Genomic DNA, 18,513 nt, shown 5'->3' on the forward strand with positions numbered 1-18,513 from the left:
TAGTAAATGTATAGCTCTTTGGTTTTTTTTTTCCCTGTATGTTGGCAGGTGTATAGTTTCTTGGATAAGATGTCTTTCTACAATGAACTCTATAAGCACAAGCCCCATGATGTGATCTCCCATGAAGATGGAACCCTTTGGCGGAGGCAAACACCCAAACTCCTTTACCCTCTAGGTGAGAGAGACAGGTGACCCTGGCTCGGTAGCCTCTTTCACGGCGTCTGTGTTGACTTTACTGCCATTTAGTGTTCCGTGGCAGGTACCTTCAAAGTGGAGCCTCTCCTCCACTGTGCTTGTTGATTTGCTCTTAAATTATTGGTTTCTTACTGTTTGACATCGTTTGATTGTGTTGCTTCAGAAATAGTGCTTGTTCATTATAACAAGGGAGACAGTGCAGAGCTGCATTTTTAAACGTTCAAATCTCCATTCAGGCCCGTCTCCATGAGATGGTTAATGTTCAGAGTGTGGTGTGTATCCTCTTACACATCTCTGTATTCTCTCACAGATTCATTCTACAAATTGATTTTATTACATGCAGATCTGACTCATTCTTTTTAGTAACTATATAATTACTCTTGATGTTTCATATTTTTTTATCTTTGACCTTTTAGAGGACATTTAGGCTATGTCAGGTTTTTGCCACTACAAACAGTGCTTCCCTGGGGATATATACCTTTATATCCTGGTGCTTTTACTTTTTAGTACATAGAATCCCTAAAGTGAGATTGTTGGGTAAAAGGGTGTATGCAATAAAATTTTTAAATACATGTCCACTGACAGATGAAATGGATTTTCTAAAATGCAGTATATATAGGTGAGACACCAAGTTTCCTTACGAGCCAAAATTTGGAAGAGTATTCAGCCTTAAAGAGAAAAGGAATTCTGACACATGCTATATATAACATGGGTGAACCTTGAAAACACGATACTAAGTGAAGTAGAACAGTCCAGAAAGGATAAATACTGTACGATTCCATGCATATGAGGTACTTAGAGTAGTTTGGTTTATAGTGACAGAAAATAGAATGGTGGTTGACGGGCTGGGGGCTGGGATAATGGAGATTACAGGTTAATGGGTACGGAATTTCAGATTTGCATGATGTAAGCAGGTCTTTGGGTTGATGGTAGTAAAGGTTGCATAACCATGTGAACGTACGTAATGCCACTGGCCCGACAACTTAGAAATGGTTAAAATGGTGAATTTTATATATTTTTTTTACCATAGTTTGAGAAAAATGGTAGAAAATTTTTGAATGGATTGTGCTGAATTAAGTTGTAGAAAAACAGCAATTTCCTTTCCTGCTGGCAGCGTGTGAGAGTTAACAGTTGTAAGCTCTTGTGTATTCCACGTGCTCAAGGAATAAAATGTGGGAGGCATAGCCTTACTCTTCTAATCTTTGCATCGTTAGTGACTTACCTGGTGACCCGGGCACCTGCTATCCTGTAAGGTGGTCTTCCTATATTCATCATGTGAGTGGAGAACCACTCTGCACTCGATCGTTTTTCAGACACGTGGAAAGACTCACTTCCCCTATGACAGTTGAGAGTTTTTGGTTTTGTCCCTTTTTAATGCAAAAAGCTGTAACAGTAGTGGGTACTAAGAAGAGAGTCTGTACATCTCTGTGGGATTAGATATTGCTGTCTGTCATAGGAATCTTCTCTTCCTATTAGACTAATTTCTCTTTCTTTTTTAGGGGGTCAGACCAACCTTCGCATACCTCAAGGCACTGTGGGCCAGGTGATGCTGGACGATAGGGCCTACCTGGTGCGCTGGGAATACTCGTATAGCAGCTGGACCCTCTTCACCTGCGAGATTGAGATGCTGCTGCACGTCGTTTCCACTGCAGGTGAGCTCAACTCGGAGAGCGATCACTGTGGGAAGAAAAATGGGCACGGTTGGACGATTCGGAAGACAGAGACTTTCAACATAAGATTCAGAACCTTCCAGGTTGTGATTAGCATCATTTATCTGGGTCTCAGAGACTATTTAATTATCTTAAAGGTGTTGTTTTCATTGAGATCACAACTTTTCCCCCTCAGATGTGATTCAGCACTGCCAGCGGGTCAAACCCATCATCGACCTGGTCCATAAGGTCATCAGCACAGACCTGTCGATAGCGGACTGCCTCCTGCCCATCACGTCCCGCGTCTACATGCTGCTGCAACGGTCAGCATCTGGTCCCTCCCACGGGGTCAGAGGCTGCACGCAGCCCGTGGTGGGATACCCTAGTGTGATATCTGTCCACAGCAGAGGGATTTCCTATTTTCATTTCCTGCTGCCAGGAGGGACCTGGGGAGACAGGACTGGAAAATACTTGTGATGGAGCAAGTAACTTGATTCATTTCGCTGAGTACAGTGCACTGTTCTCCAACCAGGTTAACAACAGTGATCTCCCCGCCTGTGGATGTCATTGCTTCTTGCGTCAATTGCTTGACTGTTTTGGCTGCCCGGAACCCAGCAAAGGTGAGACACAGTCTTCCTAACAGCCAAAAAATGTCACGTATGGCATATACCTGAAGACACACCACCAACACTCGACTCTTCCCTCTCCAGGTCTGGACTGATCTTCTTCACACAGGCTTCTTGCCTTTCGTGGCCCACCAGGTCTCCAACATGAGTCAGATGATCAGGTGAGCCAGGTCTTAGGGGTGGAGTGTATTCCCGGGGAGTGTCACTTACATTTCAGATCTCAGCTAGCTTTATTAGTTTTAAAGGTGCTTCTCTGAGCCTGTGTATTCTGCTGCTTGCCTTTTCAGTCCTCTCACCAGAAATGAGTCAGGATGAGGCGAAGGAGGTGATGGGACTTGGGGCACAGAGGCTCTTTCCTTAGGCGAGCACTGATGTGGCTCACAGTCTTTAAAGCTGAGGGAGAGAGGTATTTCTTATCCAGCAGCAACCACCTTAGGTATGTGGAAGTTAACTTTCTAGTCTAGAGAAGCCAGGGGTGTCTGGATCCAGAGGCTCAACTTCCCCTTTTTAAGCCGAGGTCACTGTACTTTCCCGTGTATCATGGCCACGCGAGCTTGCTGGTGCACCATTTATTGATACACAGGCTCTATCTTGCTACCTGAGCATTCTCTCCTTGCTCTCTCTTGTTTATAAGACAAACATGCTTGCTTCATGTTTATTTGATTTTTCACTTTTGAGGTTGTATATCAGTAAAGTCCTTAATGCTTCCCCTGGTTAATAAGTAGCCTAGATTTGATTAATTCCTTTGCAGGGCTTTTCCATTTTATGCCCAAGTCATCGAGACAATAACAGGAATTATTACAGTTTATTGAAATTGAATTTATAGTTTATTGAAAGCGTCCCATTGTTTTTTTCCCATTTGTCCCTCTGTTTTTCCCCAGTGCTGAGGGGATGAATGCTGGTGGGTATGGAAACCTCTTGATGAATAGTGAACAGCCCCAGGGCGAGTATGGGGTCACTGTTGCCTTTCTGCGCTTGATCACCACTCTTGTCAAGGTAAAATCTCATCAGATAGAAGCATCTGAAATAGTTTTCCTATATCCCATTACTGTAGTCATTTGTTTGCAGGCCTAACAGTTGTCCTGAAGTTACAGTGATAGCTGTCTCTGTGTCCTAACTATTGTGTGCCTGACTTTATAGTAGATGCTTCATCTTTGTTAACATATTTAATACTCAGAGTCTGTACAGCATAATGCAGTGACTTCATAAAGTTATCTCTGACAAAGCCCAGGGTAATATGTACACATTTCATCATGTCCCAGTATATACATCATATGTTTACTTCTAAAGTGGAGTTGGGGCTTCCCTCATAGCTCAGTCAGTAAAGAATATGCGATGCAGGAGACCAAGGTTCGATTCCTGGGTTGGGAAGATCCCCTGGAGAAGTGAACAGCAACCCACTCCAGTATTCTTGCCTGGAGAATAAATTTCTTAGCACCTCTCTGAACTGGTCTGATCAATGATCTCTACCTCACGGAGTTGAGAGGGCCCCACATGAAGAACGCTCAGCACATGTGCTGCTTGCAAGAATCAGTCAATGAACGCTTAAATAGAAACGGTTCTGTGTAGAGATCGGGAAGTAGATATGTTTATATAAAGAAATCTTAACTTTTACAATAAGGAAGCTGATGGTAACAAGTAATACTAGGACAGAGAATTCTGAGTATCAAATCTCCTTTCTGATACTTGAGTGATGGGATAGAGTTTAGAGGGTGGTAGGTGATCATGACAGTGAACCTGGGTTTTCCCATTGTCAGCAGTCTTGGATCCTCTGTGTTTAAGATGGACCTCTCTCCTGCTCAGGTTTACCCTTCATCCTTCTCTTCCTTGTAGGTGCCTTTTGTGATATTGTCACATTGTCTTTTTGAACTAGAGTATTCTGATGTTTGTTGTTGCTTTTTTATCCCCACTGATAGCCAAGGTTTGCCCAGATTTCTTTTGGATATGTGGTCTTGGAGTCAGATCTCTAGCGATAAAGTGACTTATTCTTAAGTGGCATATGCCCTCACGGCAAGGTTTCTTATAGGGGCAGCTTGGTAGTACCCAGAGCCAAGGGCTGGTGCCTTGTGTCATGTTTGTGCTGAAGGAGATGCTGCCAAGTTACCACAAGTGGCGCTACAACTCCCATGGTGTGAGAGAACAGATTGGTAAGGCGAACATGGGCAGCGAGGATGGGAGGCTCCCTGGACACCTTTCTTTCTTGGGATAAGGCTCATCACACGAGGTCACATCACTCCTATGTCTTTTCTGGAGTCCAGGTTGCCTGATCCTGGAGCTGATTCATTCAATACTGAACCTGTGCCATGAGACAGACCTGCACAGCAGGTAGGAGTGGGGAGATTGCTAGTGCTTGGTACTTTGAGATGCTGCCACTCTGCAAGGGAAGACTTGGGCTTCTGCTATGCACAGCTGGCTCGTTCTTCCAGAGAACTCAGCTTGGTTGGGCCCAGAGCTCAGTCCTCTTGGGGTTCTGATTTGCCTTCCACCAGCCTGTTTCTCTTTATCCCTCTGAAGAGAGAAGAGCAAATGAAGTGGTAACAAGGTTGTTCCCAGTGAAATTATACATGCACTTTTTATGATCTTAACAAAAGCTGTGTATGTTCATAGAGAAATAGGGCAAGATGCCCTTCATAAACCTATTTCCCAGAGATGACTATTAACAAGTTAACATGTATCTTCTAGGTTTTTTTTTTCCTCTGCTTGTATTTATTCTTCTGTAACTTTATATCCATGCCACTACATGCAGATCTGTTTTGTTTTAATGGTTCCATGCATTCCACTCTATGGATTAATTGTGATTTGCTTCAGTAAGCATTTTCATTAATCGATGGATATTTAGATGGTTTCTCAGGGTCTGTTTAAAGAAAGAAATCAGAGTGGCTTTTTCTGGCAAAGAGCTGATTTGTATCACTGATGTCCAGTTGGTTAGATTAGGACAATACCCTTTACTTGCAGTAATAAATTTGGTGGCTCCCTGGTAACTCAGAACGTGTCTGTCTTCCAGTCACACCCCCAGCCTGCAGTCTCTCTGCATCTGCAGCCTGGCCTACACGGAAGCAGGACAGACAGTAATCAATATCATGGGCATCGGCGTGGACACCATCGACATGGTCATGGCTGCTCAGCCCCGCAGGTAGGCCTTCCTCTCCACCTTCCCCCGTGTATCTTTATCATGCCTGCATGTTGTAAGAACTGGAGTGTAAGAAAGACAACCTTGTTCTTCCTAGGATGTAGCCTTTGTGTAACCTACTGGCTGCTGTGTAGACTGGCACACAGCAAAGGGAGTTGAGTGCACCTTCTCTCTCCTAGTTTGGACTGGGGCCTCTAGAGCTGTTGAACTCTGGGATTGTTGCTGGAATCTCATTCATGAGAGCATGTGTGTTGGGAATGAAGTCATGTTGTCTGAATCAGCTTTGGTTTCCATTTGGCACCCTAGTGATGGGGCAGAGGGCCAGGGCCAGGGCCAGCTGCTGATCAAGACAGTGAAACTGGCATTCTCCGTCACCAACAATGTCATTCGGCTGAAACCTCCTTCTAATGTGGTGTCCCCTCTGGAACAGGCTCTCACACAGCATGGTATGTATTTTTCTTCTAATCAGCAGCATTTCTGCCCATAAGTACATACTGCAGGCTGTGTTTTAGAGGTCAATAGTATTTTCTGATGAACTCTTTGAGGAAATTTGGTAATGATCGCCAGTTGGACTTAGAAATAAGACTGTATCATACTTCATGTCTGCTACCCAGTGGTGATAGAATAATAGTAAAGAATACATGTTCAGAGTATCTCGGTTAAAATTCTGGCTCCAACCAGCTTTGACCTTGGGCACCTTATGTTAACAACTATGCCTCAGATTTGTCGTCTATAAAATGGGGATAGTCACAGTATCTACCTTAAGATCATAATGAACATTGAGTTGCTACCTGTAAAACCTGGTACCTAGTTAGTGTTGACTGTTATTACTCTTTGGCTTTAAACTACTCATTTAATCTCTTTGGGACCCAGTTTCTCATTTTCAAGTAGGCATTTGGACAACATCTACGACCTTTTTATAGCTATATCATTTTGGGATTTTTATGATTTTTTGCATTTAGTGCCATGTTATATATAATGTGATGTCTTTTTTCCTAACCTGTTTGTTAAAAGACTATTTTCTAAATAGTGTATCTAATTCTTCTCTTAATGTATTGGATTGAGCTATTTACCCCCAATCCTGCCTGTCCCCTTGGCTAGTGAAGAAAGAGAATGACAGGGCCACCTGCATCCGCTTGGGCCCTCCAAGTACTTGAGAGTAAATTCCTTCACGTATGTGAGCTTTCTGAACAGAAATCTCTCCTAAGAGCTTGGACTAGGCATACTTTGGTGTCTGAACTGTTTCCTGTACTTCTTCAGGTGCCCATGGGAACAACCTTATTGCTGTTCTTGCCAAATACATCTACCACAAACACGACCCAGCTCTGCCTCGTCTTGCCATCCAGCTGCTAAAACGTCTGGCCACGGTAGGATCCCACCTAACAAGTCAAAGCCCCAGAAAACTGACTTTGTGCTTCAGAACACTGTTTCTTCTAAGAGATGTAACTGACTTCGACTTTTAAAGAGATGTACCTATAGACACACAGTCACTCACACACACTTTTTTTTTCCTGATTATAAAAGACATACATACTCATTTTAAAATATTTATTTAAATGTTACAGATAAACTTTTACAGAAAATTAAGGTCTCCTCTAATATCTCATTCTAAGAATTCCTATGAGCAGATTGGTACACATTGCTCCAGGTTTCTTTCTGTCCATGCTTATGTATTAAAGGATGTTTAGTGTGAGCTTTTGTTCTTTTCAAAAGCAGAATTCCACGATACATACTGTTTTGTGACTAGCTTTCTTCCCTTAACGCCATATCCTGCAGCCTTGCCATGTGGGCACATTGGGATCTACCTCATTCTCTAATTCTTGTGTGGCATGCCATAGCATGGATGGGTCCTGATTTATTTAGGCTATTTTCTGTCTTCCTGTCAAATAGTGCTATAGTGAACATTCCTATCCACAGAACTCTGTAAACTTTTGTTTACAGTTCCTAAAAATTAGTTAGATATTAATGAACATTTAAATTTTTATTAGATATTTTGAAATTAGCCTCCAGAAAGGAAGTGACAGTTTATACTACTAGAACCTAAGTCTCATATCCTTGCCACAGTGACTTCATGAGTTTTTTATTCTTTGCTAATCTAATAGGCAAATCAATGTTATCTTTTTTAAAAAAAAACTTTACATTTATATAACTGTGAGAGAGGTTATGCATCTTTTTATGTTGATTACTATTTTCTCCGGGAATCATGGGGCATCTTTTGCTGTAGTTTGCTGTGATGTCCCTTTTGGCCCAGACCTGTCCATCTGGAGGTTTCCCTCTCTGGCATTTTCCAAGAGTTCTTCAGCACCTTTCTGCAGATGCCTTTTGTGGTTTTTCTGGAGGTGGAGCTCTACCTGTGTGTCCTGGTCTCCCCTAGGTGGCCCCCATGTCAGTGTACGCCTGCCTGGGCAGTGATGCGGCTGCCATCCGAGACGCCTTCCTGACCCGATTGCAGAGCAAGATTGAGGATATGCGCATCAAAGTCATGATTCTGGAATTCCTCACGGTTGCTGTAGAGACGCAGCCAGGCCTCATTGAACTGTTTCTGAATCTGGAGGTGAAGGATGGCAGCGATGGCTCCAAGGTGAGCCTGCACCTGGGATGAAGCTGGGAAATGGTCCTCTGGGAGGTGGGTGCTGGACTCTGCGGGTCCGGCTGTGGGCGGAAGCTGTGGGCCTGAGCTCTCACTGTCCCACTGCAGGAATTCAGCCTTGGGGTGTGGAGCTGTCTCCACGCGGTACTGGAGCTGATCGGTTCGCAGCAGCAGGACCGCTACTGGTGCCCCCCACTGCTGCACCGGGCGGCCATCGCCTTTTTGCACGCCCTGTGGCAGGACCGGCGGGACAGTGCCATGCTGGTCCTCAGAACCAAGTGAGTCTGACTCCAGAAATTACTTATTCTCTGGAGTGTGTGTCCTTGTCTGTAAGATGAGGGGGCAGTCATTCTGAGAGGTTTGTTGTGAGAGGTCATGCTTAAAAGTGCTTCATGCTTGGGTTATTGTGTAGGAGTTACTCTCTTTTTAAAGCTGCCCCATCAGGTGTAATCTTTACTCTGATATGTTTACCTTAGAGTTCCCACCTTTCAAGTTCCCACCTTCTGCCAACCCCTAAAGCCATCGTTCACAAGAAACAGTAGTCAAATGAGGGTGACTTGCTCGAGCCATTGAACTGAATGGAACATGCTTTACTCTGGGTCCCTGTTTTGTCCATGGAACCCCTTTCTGTTATGTATTATAGTAGGAACAGGTGACCTATGCAGCAGATGGTAGGGTTGGAACTGAGAAAATGTGGAGAGGTGAGCACCGAGGGGAGGTGGAAAGAGGAGAAAAAGGACTGTATGAGAGAAAGTGTGATTTCTGACATGTATTTTCTTTTCAGACCCAAGTTTTGGGAGAATCTAACGAGTCCGCTATTTGGTACGCTTTCTCCTCCCTCGGAAACATCCGAGGTGAGTGGTGAAGGGAGGGACAATGGTGGAGAGGCCCTGGGAGTGAAGGCTGGGCTGAGACTGGGCTGTGGAAAATGTCTACCCCCACCTGACTAAACGATCAGCACGTTTTCTTCACCTGAAACTTCTTTCTCAGAGAAGCATTTGTCTCCTCTCCTTTGAGGTCTTGCTTGGGAAGGAGGGTGGCATGCCCTGCTCTGTTGCTGGCCCTGGGGTCCCTACTCACTTCGAGACACTGTGGGCCTGACGCTTCTGCTCTTGCAAGTTAGATGCCCACTCGCTAGGGAGCGTGTGTGCTTGCTTCCTAGTGCCGGTACCTGCTCTGTCTCACGTGGGAGGGAGGGTCCCCAGGGGAGAGGTTCTCATGACTCTGCTCTTCCCCTCCACAGCCCAGCATCCTGGAAACCTGTGCCCTAATCATGAAGATAATTTGCTTGGAGATATACTATGTAGTTAAGTGAGTCCTTTCCCCTTTTGAGATTTTATTCAGAGGTTTGTGGCGGGGGGACCCATGCGGTCTACTGCTGAGGGGGTGGCTGAATGAGCCCAGGCAGAGGAGAGAGCTGGTTTGGAGCCATTTCTGGAGGGCCACTGATCTGTGTCCTTGGCCAGTCCATTGATGGCATTTATGATTGTCAGAAAGAGTGATTGTGAAGCAAACTCCTTGTGCTCGGGATTTTATGGAGAAGGAACCCTGGAAAAGGCCTCAGCCTAACCCATTATGTTGAGCAAGAAGTGTGAGTCTCACACACTGGAGCTGATCTGGAGCCGTCTGCCTTTAAGCCCATGTGAGGTTGCTTTCTCTGCCTCAGCAAGGGTCAGTGCCCCTCACACTCCCGTCCACTTTTCTGCTAACCGTAGGTTTTATTTTTCTCCCAAAACCCTAGGGGCTCATTAGACCAGTCATTAAAAGATACACTCAAGAAATTTTCCAGCGAGAAGCGCTTTGCCTACTGGTCGGGGTATGTCAAGTCCTTGGCGGTTCACATGGCCGACACAGAGGGCAGCAGCTGCACCTCCCTGGTAGAGTATCAGATGCTGGTCTCCGCCTGGAGGATGTTTCTCATCATTGCCACCAGTCACGTAAGAACCTCCTGGGGCAAGTTTTGGCTTTGGTATCCTAGCAACAGTATGCTGGGATGCTTAGCAAATACAGCCCCTTGGGCTAAAGAATGATCAGGGTTTTTCTCTGAGTGCTAAAATGTAACAGGTTCTGTGCCAAATGTGGGGTGCTTGAAGGCTTTTTGGCCAGCAAGGGGCCCTTAAGGAAAGTGCAGAGAAGGCATTATTTAAATGCCTTCAGATGTTCATAAAAGCCTCCCATAGCTACCTTTGTGGACCTAGCTAGGTCTTGGGGACCCCTTCCGTCATCCTCTTCTTGTGCATATGGATAATTGCCTCTCCACTGTGTGCCCTGGGGATGCTGGGTATACATATTTGTTGACTGGTCAGCAGGTGGTTATAATGGCTGCAGCAGTACCCTCTAGAGAACAGTGGTTTTCGTTGGCTCTAGAAACTGCATTCCCTGGTGTTCTTAGAAAAAGATCAGAGGCCATTGTCTCTGTGGTGTGTCTACAGAGCTTTGGTTTTTAGTGAGTTGACGTTTCAGAAGAATTTGCATTTTTCCTATGCTTTTCTTTTGTGTGTGCTTTGACAACATCTTGCTGTATAGTAAGGACTTGATGTTGACCTGTTTTGCCGTAGGGAATCCAGATTAGTATCTTGACTTCATAACTTCAGCTTAACCAATACCTTTTGTTCCAGGCACACTCTTAAATCTTCCATAACTTGTTCTCTAGTGCCTGACCGTCCACAGCCTTGGAGGTGGGCTGTGACACGGTGGTTTTGGACCCCTGATACTATAGACACACCGAAAGGGTCAGTAGTCTCTGGGGAGTTTTATGTGTCACCTTTTAGGTCCGAACAGGGCAGCAGTTCTTGAATTGCAGCTCTGAAAATCCCACCAACATCTTTTCCCCTAGGAAACCTATTTTGGTTTTGTCTAGGATATTGATCATCTTTTCATCCATTTAATGGATATTAATGGAATGCTTACTGTATGCCAGGCACTGGGATACAGCAGTGAATAAGGTAGATACGGTCTTTGATCTCACATGGGGTGGCCCATGAGAGAGGTACATTGTAAACAAATTTACAAAGGAATATAGTTCGGGATTGTGATAGTTCACGGTGAAGGAAATAACTCGGATGCTATGGTAGGGAATGCTGAAGGAGGGTAGGAGTAGTCAGGAGGCCCTCTAAGGAGGTACTGTTCACACTGAGGCCTGAGTCTGGGCAGTCAGAGTCAACAGGCGCAGAGGCCCAGAAATGGGAAGAGCTCAGCCTTTTCACAGAGGAGGAAGGGGGCCAGTAGGGTTGGAGTTGAGTGAGCACAGTGGGAATGATACTAAAATCAGGTGGACCAGATCCTCGGGGGTGCCCAGGCCTCGTGGAGGAGTTGGTGTTTCCAGAATGGTTGCACTGGGAAGTCTCAAAAGGTGTGAGCAGAGGAAGGATGTTGTTGGGGAGGACATGAATGAACCTAGCTTTCTGGTTCTGACTAGGGCTAAAGAAGACCTGGAAATATCAGGGCCCTTGAGTCCCATTTTAACCAAGGAGACAGTGACCAGTTGCCTGACAGAGGACCCCATCTTTCTTGGCTTCTGAAGTCTGGGAAGTTTTCCTCACTTACCATTCCTTCCTGTCCCTTTGCAGGCGGAGATAACGCACCTGACGGACTCTGCAGTGCGTCGCCAGCTCTTTCTTGACGTGCTCGAGGGGACCAAGGCATTAGTAAGTGTGTCTAAGAGAGTTCCTGTTCCAGGGAGATGGCCTCCGCAGTCAAATAGCAGCTCCTAAGCCTGTAGCTGCACGAGTGGTCAGATCACTCAGGAGGCCCGAGGCTGTGGTACCAGGAAGAGGTCCGCTACTGCTGGGCCAGCCCCTGGCCTCTTCCCCGCGCTCACTTCCATGAGTGTGCTGCCGGGGGAGAGAGGGTCCGGGCCGCAGAGGCCTGTGTGTGGTGCTCCCAGCCTCCCAGGGCGTCAGCCCCCAGGACGCTGACTGTGCCATCTCCCCTCAGCTCCTCGTCCCCGCCTCCGTGAACTGCCTCCGCCTCGGCTCCATGACGTGCACCCTGCTGCTTATTCTCCTCCGGCAGTGGAAAAGGTGAGCCAGGCCAGGAGGGGCAGCCTCTCCCACCCTCCTCACCGGCCCCACCTTGGGTTTCGGGACGGAAGCAGACCTCTGATGAGAGGCATGCTGCTCCACGGGCATCCTGAGGGGAGCGGGCCGTGTGTGGCCTTTCTGTGAGGTGTGTTCCACCCCCTCTCCACTCTGCACTGTGTCTAGAGAGTTAGGGTCTGTGGATGAAATCCTCGGGCCCCTGACGGAGATCCTGGAGGGAGTGCTGCAGGCAGACCAGCAGCTAATGGAGAAGACCAAGGCCAAGGTGTTCTCGGCGTTCATCACGGTGCTGCAGATGAAGGAGATGAGAGGTGAGGGGTGGGAAGGAGTGAGGGGCAAGACTTCCTCCACGTCAGAGCTAGGGTTTTCCTCTGAAACTTGAGTTTTCAGTCCTGGGCTCTCGTCTTCAGGAAATCTCTTTGTCTCCTCCCCTCCCACTGGCTGACGCACTTCCTCTTAGCACCCTGCGCTTGCAGCCACCTGCCTGGAATAGATGTGTTGGGTAGCCTGATGAGTCCCCTCCCGTGTCCTTTGCAGTGAATGACATCCCCCAGTACTCCCAGCTGGTGCTGAACGTCTGTGAGACCCTTCAGGAAGAGGTGATCGCACTTTTCGACCAGACCCGCCACAGCCTGGCGACGGGCAGTGCCACTGAGGACAAGGACAGCATGGAGACTGATGACTGCTCCCGGCTCCGGCACAAGGACCAGAGGGATGGGGTGAGGGGGCACCTGGGAATCGGGGTGTCCTCCCACTTGCATCCCCAGTTGTGAACTGCTGCCTCCTCTGGGCCAGGCCCAGGGGTGGTGAGTGAACAAGACAGTCACAGCCTGACAGGGAAAGTTAAGAACCCAGATCCTGCAGAGATGTGTCAAATTCCGTTGTGGCAAGTGTTGCAGGGGTGAAACACAGGGAGTGGGTGCCCGTGGGGTTCTCACCTCATCCAGGGATTCAGAGAGAAAGCACCCTTTGAGCAGTGGCTGGGCACTGGTAGAGCTGGCAGGCCACAGGGGCAGGGGCATTGGGTGGCAAGAACCACGTGTGCTGAGCTGTGGGTTAGAGTCACGTGGTGTGAGCCAGGGTCAAGTGAGGCCTGGAGAGCCAGAGGCTGGATGACCGGCAGCCTTGTCAGGGTCTTTATTCTGGGTGCTAAGTGAAACAGAAAACCACGGAAGGATTTTAAGTAAGGGAGAAAAATGATGAGATTTGTATGTTAGAAAGCCTGCTAGATGTATTAATTGTGTAGAAGAGTGTTTTTCAAGCTGTGGGTCAGGACTGATTCATGAATCTTGGCTCATTTGGTTATAACCAGCATTTTCTAAATGAACTAAAATAAAATGTAGAAGAAAATAGCTTACTTTGCAGGGGATAAAGGTAGGTACTCTTTAATGAAAACTCGTAAGTATGCGTATACTGCAGCGCAGTACGGACTACTCTGGGTGGCTTATGGCCATTAAGTGTGAAAAGCCACTGGGCTGAAGAACAGAGTAGAGAGGATCTGGAGAGAAGGAGGGACCATTTGGGAGGTGAGAGCAATCGTGCGGTTAGAGGGGAGCTCACTTTGGCCCCACGTGGCGTAGGCGACCTGTGCCTCTCCGTCTCCCCTGGCACCACCTCCTTCCCTCTCACCATCTCTGCCCCCGGGCCCAGCAGGTCTGTGTCCTGGGCCTGCACCTGGCCAAGGAGCTGTGTGAGGTGGATGAGGACGGGGACTCGTGGCTGCAGGTGACCCGCCGGCTCCCCATCCTGCCGACCCTCTTCACCACCTTGGAGGTGAGCCTTCGCGTAAAGCAGAACCTGCATTTCACCGAGGCGGCGCTGCACCTGCTCCTCACGCTGGCCCGCACCCAGCAGGTAGGCGCAGGCAGAGGAGTGGCTGGGCTTGTGCCGGTGGGTGCTTATGCTGCCCGGGCTTCTCCCAGCCCGAGAGCCCCCACCCTGCCCCGGGGCGGGCCGCTGCAGTGACAGCGTCCGTCTCATCCTACATCTTTCCCTTGCAGGGGGCCACGGCTGTGGCCGGAGCCGGCATCACCCAGAGCATTTGTTTGCCTCTCCTGAGTGTGTACCAGCTCAGTACCAATGGGACAGTGCAGGTGAGTGCCAGGGGCCTGCCCTGCCTCCCCAGGCCCCTTGGTGCTGTCACTGGGCCTGGAAGTTGCTTTCTTGAGGGGCCTGGTTAAGGCACTGAGAATACAGAAGCTTCCCCACCCCTGTACTGACTGCTAGCGAGAGAAGCTCATGCAGTTAGTTAGTGCCCAGCCTGAACCTGGAGCGTTGGCTTCTCCTATCTCCGTCTGGTGCTCTTTCTGCATAACGCCTGACCTCGGACCCGCTCTGGCCCTGCTGGCGCCCCTTCCAGGAGCTTTTCTCCTCAAAGGAGCCAGGCTTCTTAGCTGCCGGGTTGCAGGGAGGCCCCAAGGTCCCTGTCAGCTGGTTCCTGGGCCCGGGTTGTGATCCTGTCTGCTGCTTGTGTCTCAGACACCCGGCACCTCTCGGAAGTCCCTGGATGCCCCCTCTTGGCCCGGCGTCTACCGTCTCTCCATGTCCTTGATGGAGCGGCTCCTCAAAACCCTGCGCTACAACTTCCTGACCGAGGCCCTGGACTTCGTTGGGGTTCACCAGGAGCGGACCTTACAGGTGAGGGGCTGCTGGCATCTTTGGGGTCAGGACTTGGGGTTCAAGGGCATCTGGGCTCCTCAGAACTGAGTGTGGGTGCCCCTACTTCTGAGGTGCCGTGAGGACTGCTGGCTGACAGGCCCCGTGGAGGAAGGGGGATGGTTTAGGATCAGCTCAGACAGAAGCATCTTCATCTAGCCTCCTGTCATGCCGTTGCCTCAGCGTTAGAGGGCCTAGGACTCCCGTTCCTGCAGGAGGGCGGGAGCAGACACAGCAGGGCTGAGTCACCCCACCCTTTCCTGTGTTCCCCCCACCCCCCCAGTGCCTCAACGCAGTGAGGACGGTGCAGAGTCTGGCGTGCCTGGAGGAGGCCGACCACACCGTGGGCTTCCTCCTGCAGCTCTCCAGCTTCAGGAAGGAGTGGCACTTCCACCTGCCTCAACTCATGCGGGATGTCCAGGTGCAGCCTGAGACCAGCTTTTTGGAGGGTGGTTCAGGGAGAACGGGTCAGGGTGTGAAGGGCAGGCCTGTTCCTGGAACGTGGCTGTTTTCTTTGGTAGCACAGGTTTGGGTTTACCTTATTTCCTCCGCAGCGAAGTTTTCCCTCCATAGCATAGGCCAGCCTCACAGGGTGAGAACCTGGGCTCTGGCATAGACCCTGGCTCACATCCCTTAGTACAGGAGTGAAACAGGGCCAGCTGGAGGAGCAGGCGGGGAGGAGCACAGGCTCGAGTCAGGCCTGTGCCTGTGTGACCTTGGCCAGGTCACTTCATTTCTCTCCTTCATCTCACCGTTTTCTTTCTCTAGAAGACAGGAAAACTGTCCCCGTCTAACTTATTTACTTAGGACTTTATACCATGCCTGGTGTCTAGCTGGGTCTCGGAAACCGTCCAGGCATCTGTTGACCCAGGAGTCTGGTTGAGTGTGCTTGGTGGCTGTGAGGTTTGGGGCTGGAGGTTGCGGGAGGTGCGGGGCACGCGGGAGAAGCGTGTGGTTTCTGGTAGCGCCCGTGGGGTGGGTCTGGTCAGCTGCCTGGGGCCGCCCCGTGGCTCCCCTCACCCTCCTGTCGCCGCAGGTGAACCTCGGCTACCTGTGCCAGGCCTGCACCTCCCTCCTGCACAGCCGCAAGGTGCTGCAGCACTACCTGCAGGTGAGCCAGCCCCCGCGCGCGGCCTGCCCGGCAGCCTCGCCCCAGCTCCACCGCGCTCCAGCGCTCTGTTGTCTCTCCTCCCCCCCCCGCCAGAACAAAAATGGGGAGGGCATCCCCTCAGCCGTCACCCCCCGAGCTCAGCGGCCACCCGCAGCTGCTCCGGCTGCCCCCTCCTGCTCCTCCTCCAAGCAGCCCATTCCCGACACGGAGGCCTCAGAGCAGCGGGCCTTGCGCACCGTCCAGTACGGCCTCCTGAGGATCCTCAGCAGGACCCTGGCTGCCCTGCGCCGCTTCACCCCCGACGTCTGCCAGGTCCTGCTGGATCAGGTACCCCACCCCGTGCCCCTAGCCTCCACAGAGCCACCGGGGCTCCTCTCTGGGCCCAGAGGTGCCTGGGGGTCTTGCCCTCCATCAGTCTCATCTTGCTTTTCAGTCCCTGGACCTTGCTGAGTACAGCTTCCTGTTTGCCCTGAGCTTCACCACTCCCACTTTTGACTCCGAAGGGGCCCCCTCCTTCGGGACCCTTCTGGCCACCGTGAATGTGGCCCTGAACATGCTTGGAGAGGTAAGTTGGGTATTGTCTGACCCCCTCACCCCAGGCCTTCCTCCCAGCTTTCCACTGCCTAACTACCACCTTGGGCCTGTGTACCCAGCCTGAGCTGACCTGTAGGAACTAGTGAGAGTTAACGAGTAGCTGATAAAATCGCCTAGTGTAGGTCCTGTGAAATGAGAAGATGTTTGGAGTTGTTACTACCACCTTTTTTTAACCCCCGTTTCTCTTCCAGCTGGACAAGAAAAAGGAGCCTCTCACCCAGGCTGTGGGGCTCAGCACACAAGTGGAAGGGACCAGAACTCTGAAGTGAGAAAGCCCTCCTTCTGGACCTTGGTTGGGGGCTGGGGTGGTCTTAGGCTGGCTCTCCTGGATCCGACACTTCATGCATACAGCCCACATGGCCTCTGCAGCAGCACCCACATCCGCCTCCCCTCCAGGTCGCTCCTGATGTTCACCATGGAGAACTGCTTCTACCTGCTCATCTCCCAGGCGATGCGTTACCTTCGGGACCCGGCTGTGCATCCCCGGGACAAGCAGCGGATGAAGCAGGAGCTCAGCTCAGAGTTGGTAGGAGGGGTGGAGGGCCCTGCCTGCTGGGGCGACCCAGAGGTCCTGGCCCCCCACTGCCAGGGCGGCCACAGGGCCTCATCAGGTGCTGCTTCTCTTGCAGAGCACTCTCCTCTCCAGCCTCTCCCGCTACTTCCGCCGGGGAGCCCCCAGCTCCCCTGCTGCTGGCGTTCTTCCCTCGCCTCAGGGCAAGTCCACCTCTCTGTCCAAGGTCAGCCCCGAGAGTCAGGAGCCTCTGATCCAGCTGGTGCAGGCCTTTGTCCGACACGTGCAAAGATAGGGCACCTGCCTGCTGCCGCCTACACTCTGCACCAGCCTGCATGGCAGGCCTGGGGAGTGAGGGGTACTGCTGGCAGATGGCCTGTCTGGGCCGGAGAGCAGCTCGTCACCCTCCCCAGAATCGCCATGACTCCAGCCACCACCCCAGCGTTATTTTTGTAACAGATCAAGAGGTCAACAGCAGGGGTGGGGAGCCGTGAGTCTGCTGCGCTCAGTCTCACATTCAGAGTGCCCCTAAAGAGGCGTATTCCTCTCCTCAAGCATTCCCCACAGCACTTGACCCTGGCCAGGGGAGAGGCGGGGAGCCAATGCCACGTGCAGCCAGGAGGCTGTGTGCACGGGTTTGAGAGTCTGTTTTTCCACACTCTGTTCTTGCAGTTTTTGGTAATACTGTGGTCTATTTATACAAATATTAAAATACTGTTTATACACAACTGTGTGGGTATACCTTCCAAGCCCAAGGACTAACCAGCTCTCAGAGCATTGCTCTGCCCCGCTTGTCCAGGGGCGCAGAGTGGACTGGGGGGTACTGGGTGGACACTCAGGTCTTTTCTACCCAGGTCTTGGCCCCCACCCCCCACCTCCATTTACCAGCTGGCTGAGTTGATCACTGGGTTAGAGCCTTTCCTGGAGCCCTGCTCCTGTCTGTAGCTCTGTGCCTCCCCTCTTTTTAGAGGGCCCTGAGTGGGGTGGCTCTGGCCTCCTTGGGACTTAATCACAGAGTTCTTGGCCCAGCTGCAAGCCTCAATCTACAACCTGGCTTGTGGACCGAAGCTATCACTTGGGAAGTTTCGGGAACTAGACTAACCTGGGCTACAGTCCCTGCATGGCCACTTGGCAGTTACGGAACCTCGAGGAGGTGACCCTGATTTCTCCCTCGCTTGTCTGGGAGGACACGAGAACACGCGTGAACGTGCTGCACTCAATGCCGGGTCCCTGGGAAGCGCTGTCAGTTACCCAAGTGTAAACCGTCATGCACATTTTACAGTTCACTCTGCCCCAGTTCAGGTAGGTTTTTCTCAGGAAAAAACGTCAGTGACGCAGCTGCAGCAGACTAGCATCCCCTTCCTGAGGAGCAGCACGGGTGCCCTGGGAGGGAGGAGGGACCCATCACTCCC

The 18,513-nt window shown here is 50.3% G+C and overlaps 1 protein-coding gene across 3 annotated transcripts in view; it reads left to right on the plus strand.

Moving 5' to 3' along the window:
* The window catches only part of NUP188 (nucleoporin 188), a 41,632-nt gene extending 23,834 nt beyond the window's left edge, over positions 1 to 17,798 (plus strand). For 2 of the 3 annotated variants that reach the window (XM_052647680.1, XM_052647677.1), the window contains 30 exons: positions 49 to 175; positions 1,695 to 1,847; positions 2,041 to 2,167; positions 2,377 to 2,464; positions 2,555 to 2,631; positions 3,352 to 3,466; positions 4,497 to 4,617; positions 4,729 to 4,795; positions 5,475 to 5,603; positions 5,907 to 6,046; positions 6,861 to 6,967; positions 7,975 to 8,181; positions 8,299 to 8,468; positions 8,975 to 9,044; positions 9,434 to 9,501; positions 9,932 to 10,127; positions 11,760 to 11,837; positions 12,127 to 12,212; positions 12,396 to 12,541; positions 12,768 to 12,949; positions 13,881 to 14,084; positions 14,231 to 14,323; positions 14,709 to 14,867; positions 15,169 to 15,306; positions 15,922 to 15,996; positions 16,090 to 16,323; positions 16,430 to 16,561; positions 16,782 to 16,855; positions 16,987 to 17,116; positions 17,220 to 17,798. In XM_052647680.1, the coding sequence (XP_052503640.1) occupies positions 49 to 175; positions 1,695 to 1,847; positions 2,041 to 2,167; positions 2,377 to 2,464; positions 2,555 to 2,631; positions 3,352 to 3,466; positions 4,497 to 4,617; positions 4,729 to 4,795; positions 5,475 to 5,603; positions 5,907 to 6,046; positions 6,861 to 6,967; positions 7,975 to 8,181; positions 8,299 to 8,468; positions 8,975 to 9,044; positions 9,434 to 9,501; positions 9,932 to 10,127; positions 11,760 to 11,837; positions 12,127 to 12,212; positions 12,396 to 12,541; positions 12,768 to 12,949; positions 13,881 to 14,084; positions 14,231 to 14,323; positions 14,709 to 14,867; positions 15,169 to 15,306; positions 15,922 to 15,996; positions 16,090 to 16,323; positions 16,430 to 16,561; positions 16,782 to 16,855; positions 16,987 to 17,116; positions 17,220 to 17,396 (3,870 nt within the window). In that variant the 3' untranslated portion in view covers positions 17,397 to 17,798. The remainder of the gene's footprint in view (positions 1 to 48; positions 176 to 1,694; positions 1,848 to 2,040; positions 2,168 to 2,376; positions 2,465 to 2,554; positions 2,632 to 3,351; positions 3,467 to 4,496; positions 4,618 to 4,728; positions 4,796 to 5,474; positions 5,604 to 5,906; positions 6,047 to 6,860; positions 6,968 to 7,974; positions 8,182 to 8,298; positions 8,469 to 8,974; positions 9,045 to 9,433; positions 9,502 to 9,931; positions 10,128 to 11,759; positions 11,838 to 12,126; positions 12,213 to 12,395; positions 12,542 to 12,767; positions 12,950 to 13,880; positions 14,085 to 14,230; positions 14,324 to 14,708; positions 14,868 to 15,168; positions 15,307 to 15,921; positions 15,997 to 16,089; positions 16,324 to 16,429; positions 16,562 to 16,781; positions 16,856 to 16,986; positions 17,117 to 17,219) is intronic. The other variant, XM_052647679.1, reaches the window with a different exon arrangement.
* Positions 17,799 to 18,513: the final 715 nt, after the last annotated feature.

The sequence above is a fragment of the Budorcas taxicolor genome, chromosome 11 (genome assembly GCF_023091745.1).
Source record: "Budorcas taxicolor isolate Tak-1 chromosome 11, Takin1.1, whole genome shotgun sequence".
NCBI lineage: Eukaryota > Metazoa > Chordata > Mammalia > Artiodactyla > Bovidae > Budorcas > Budorcas taxicolor.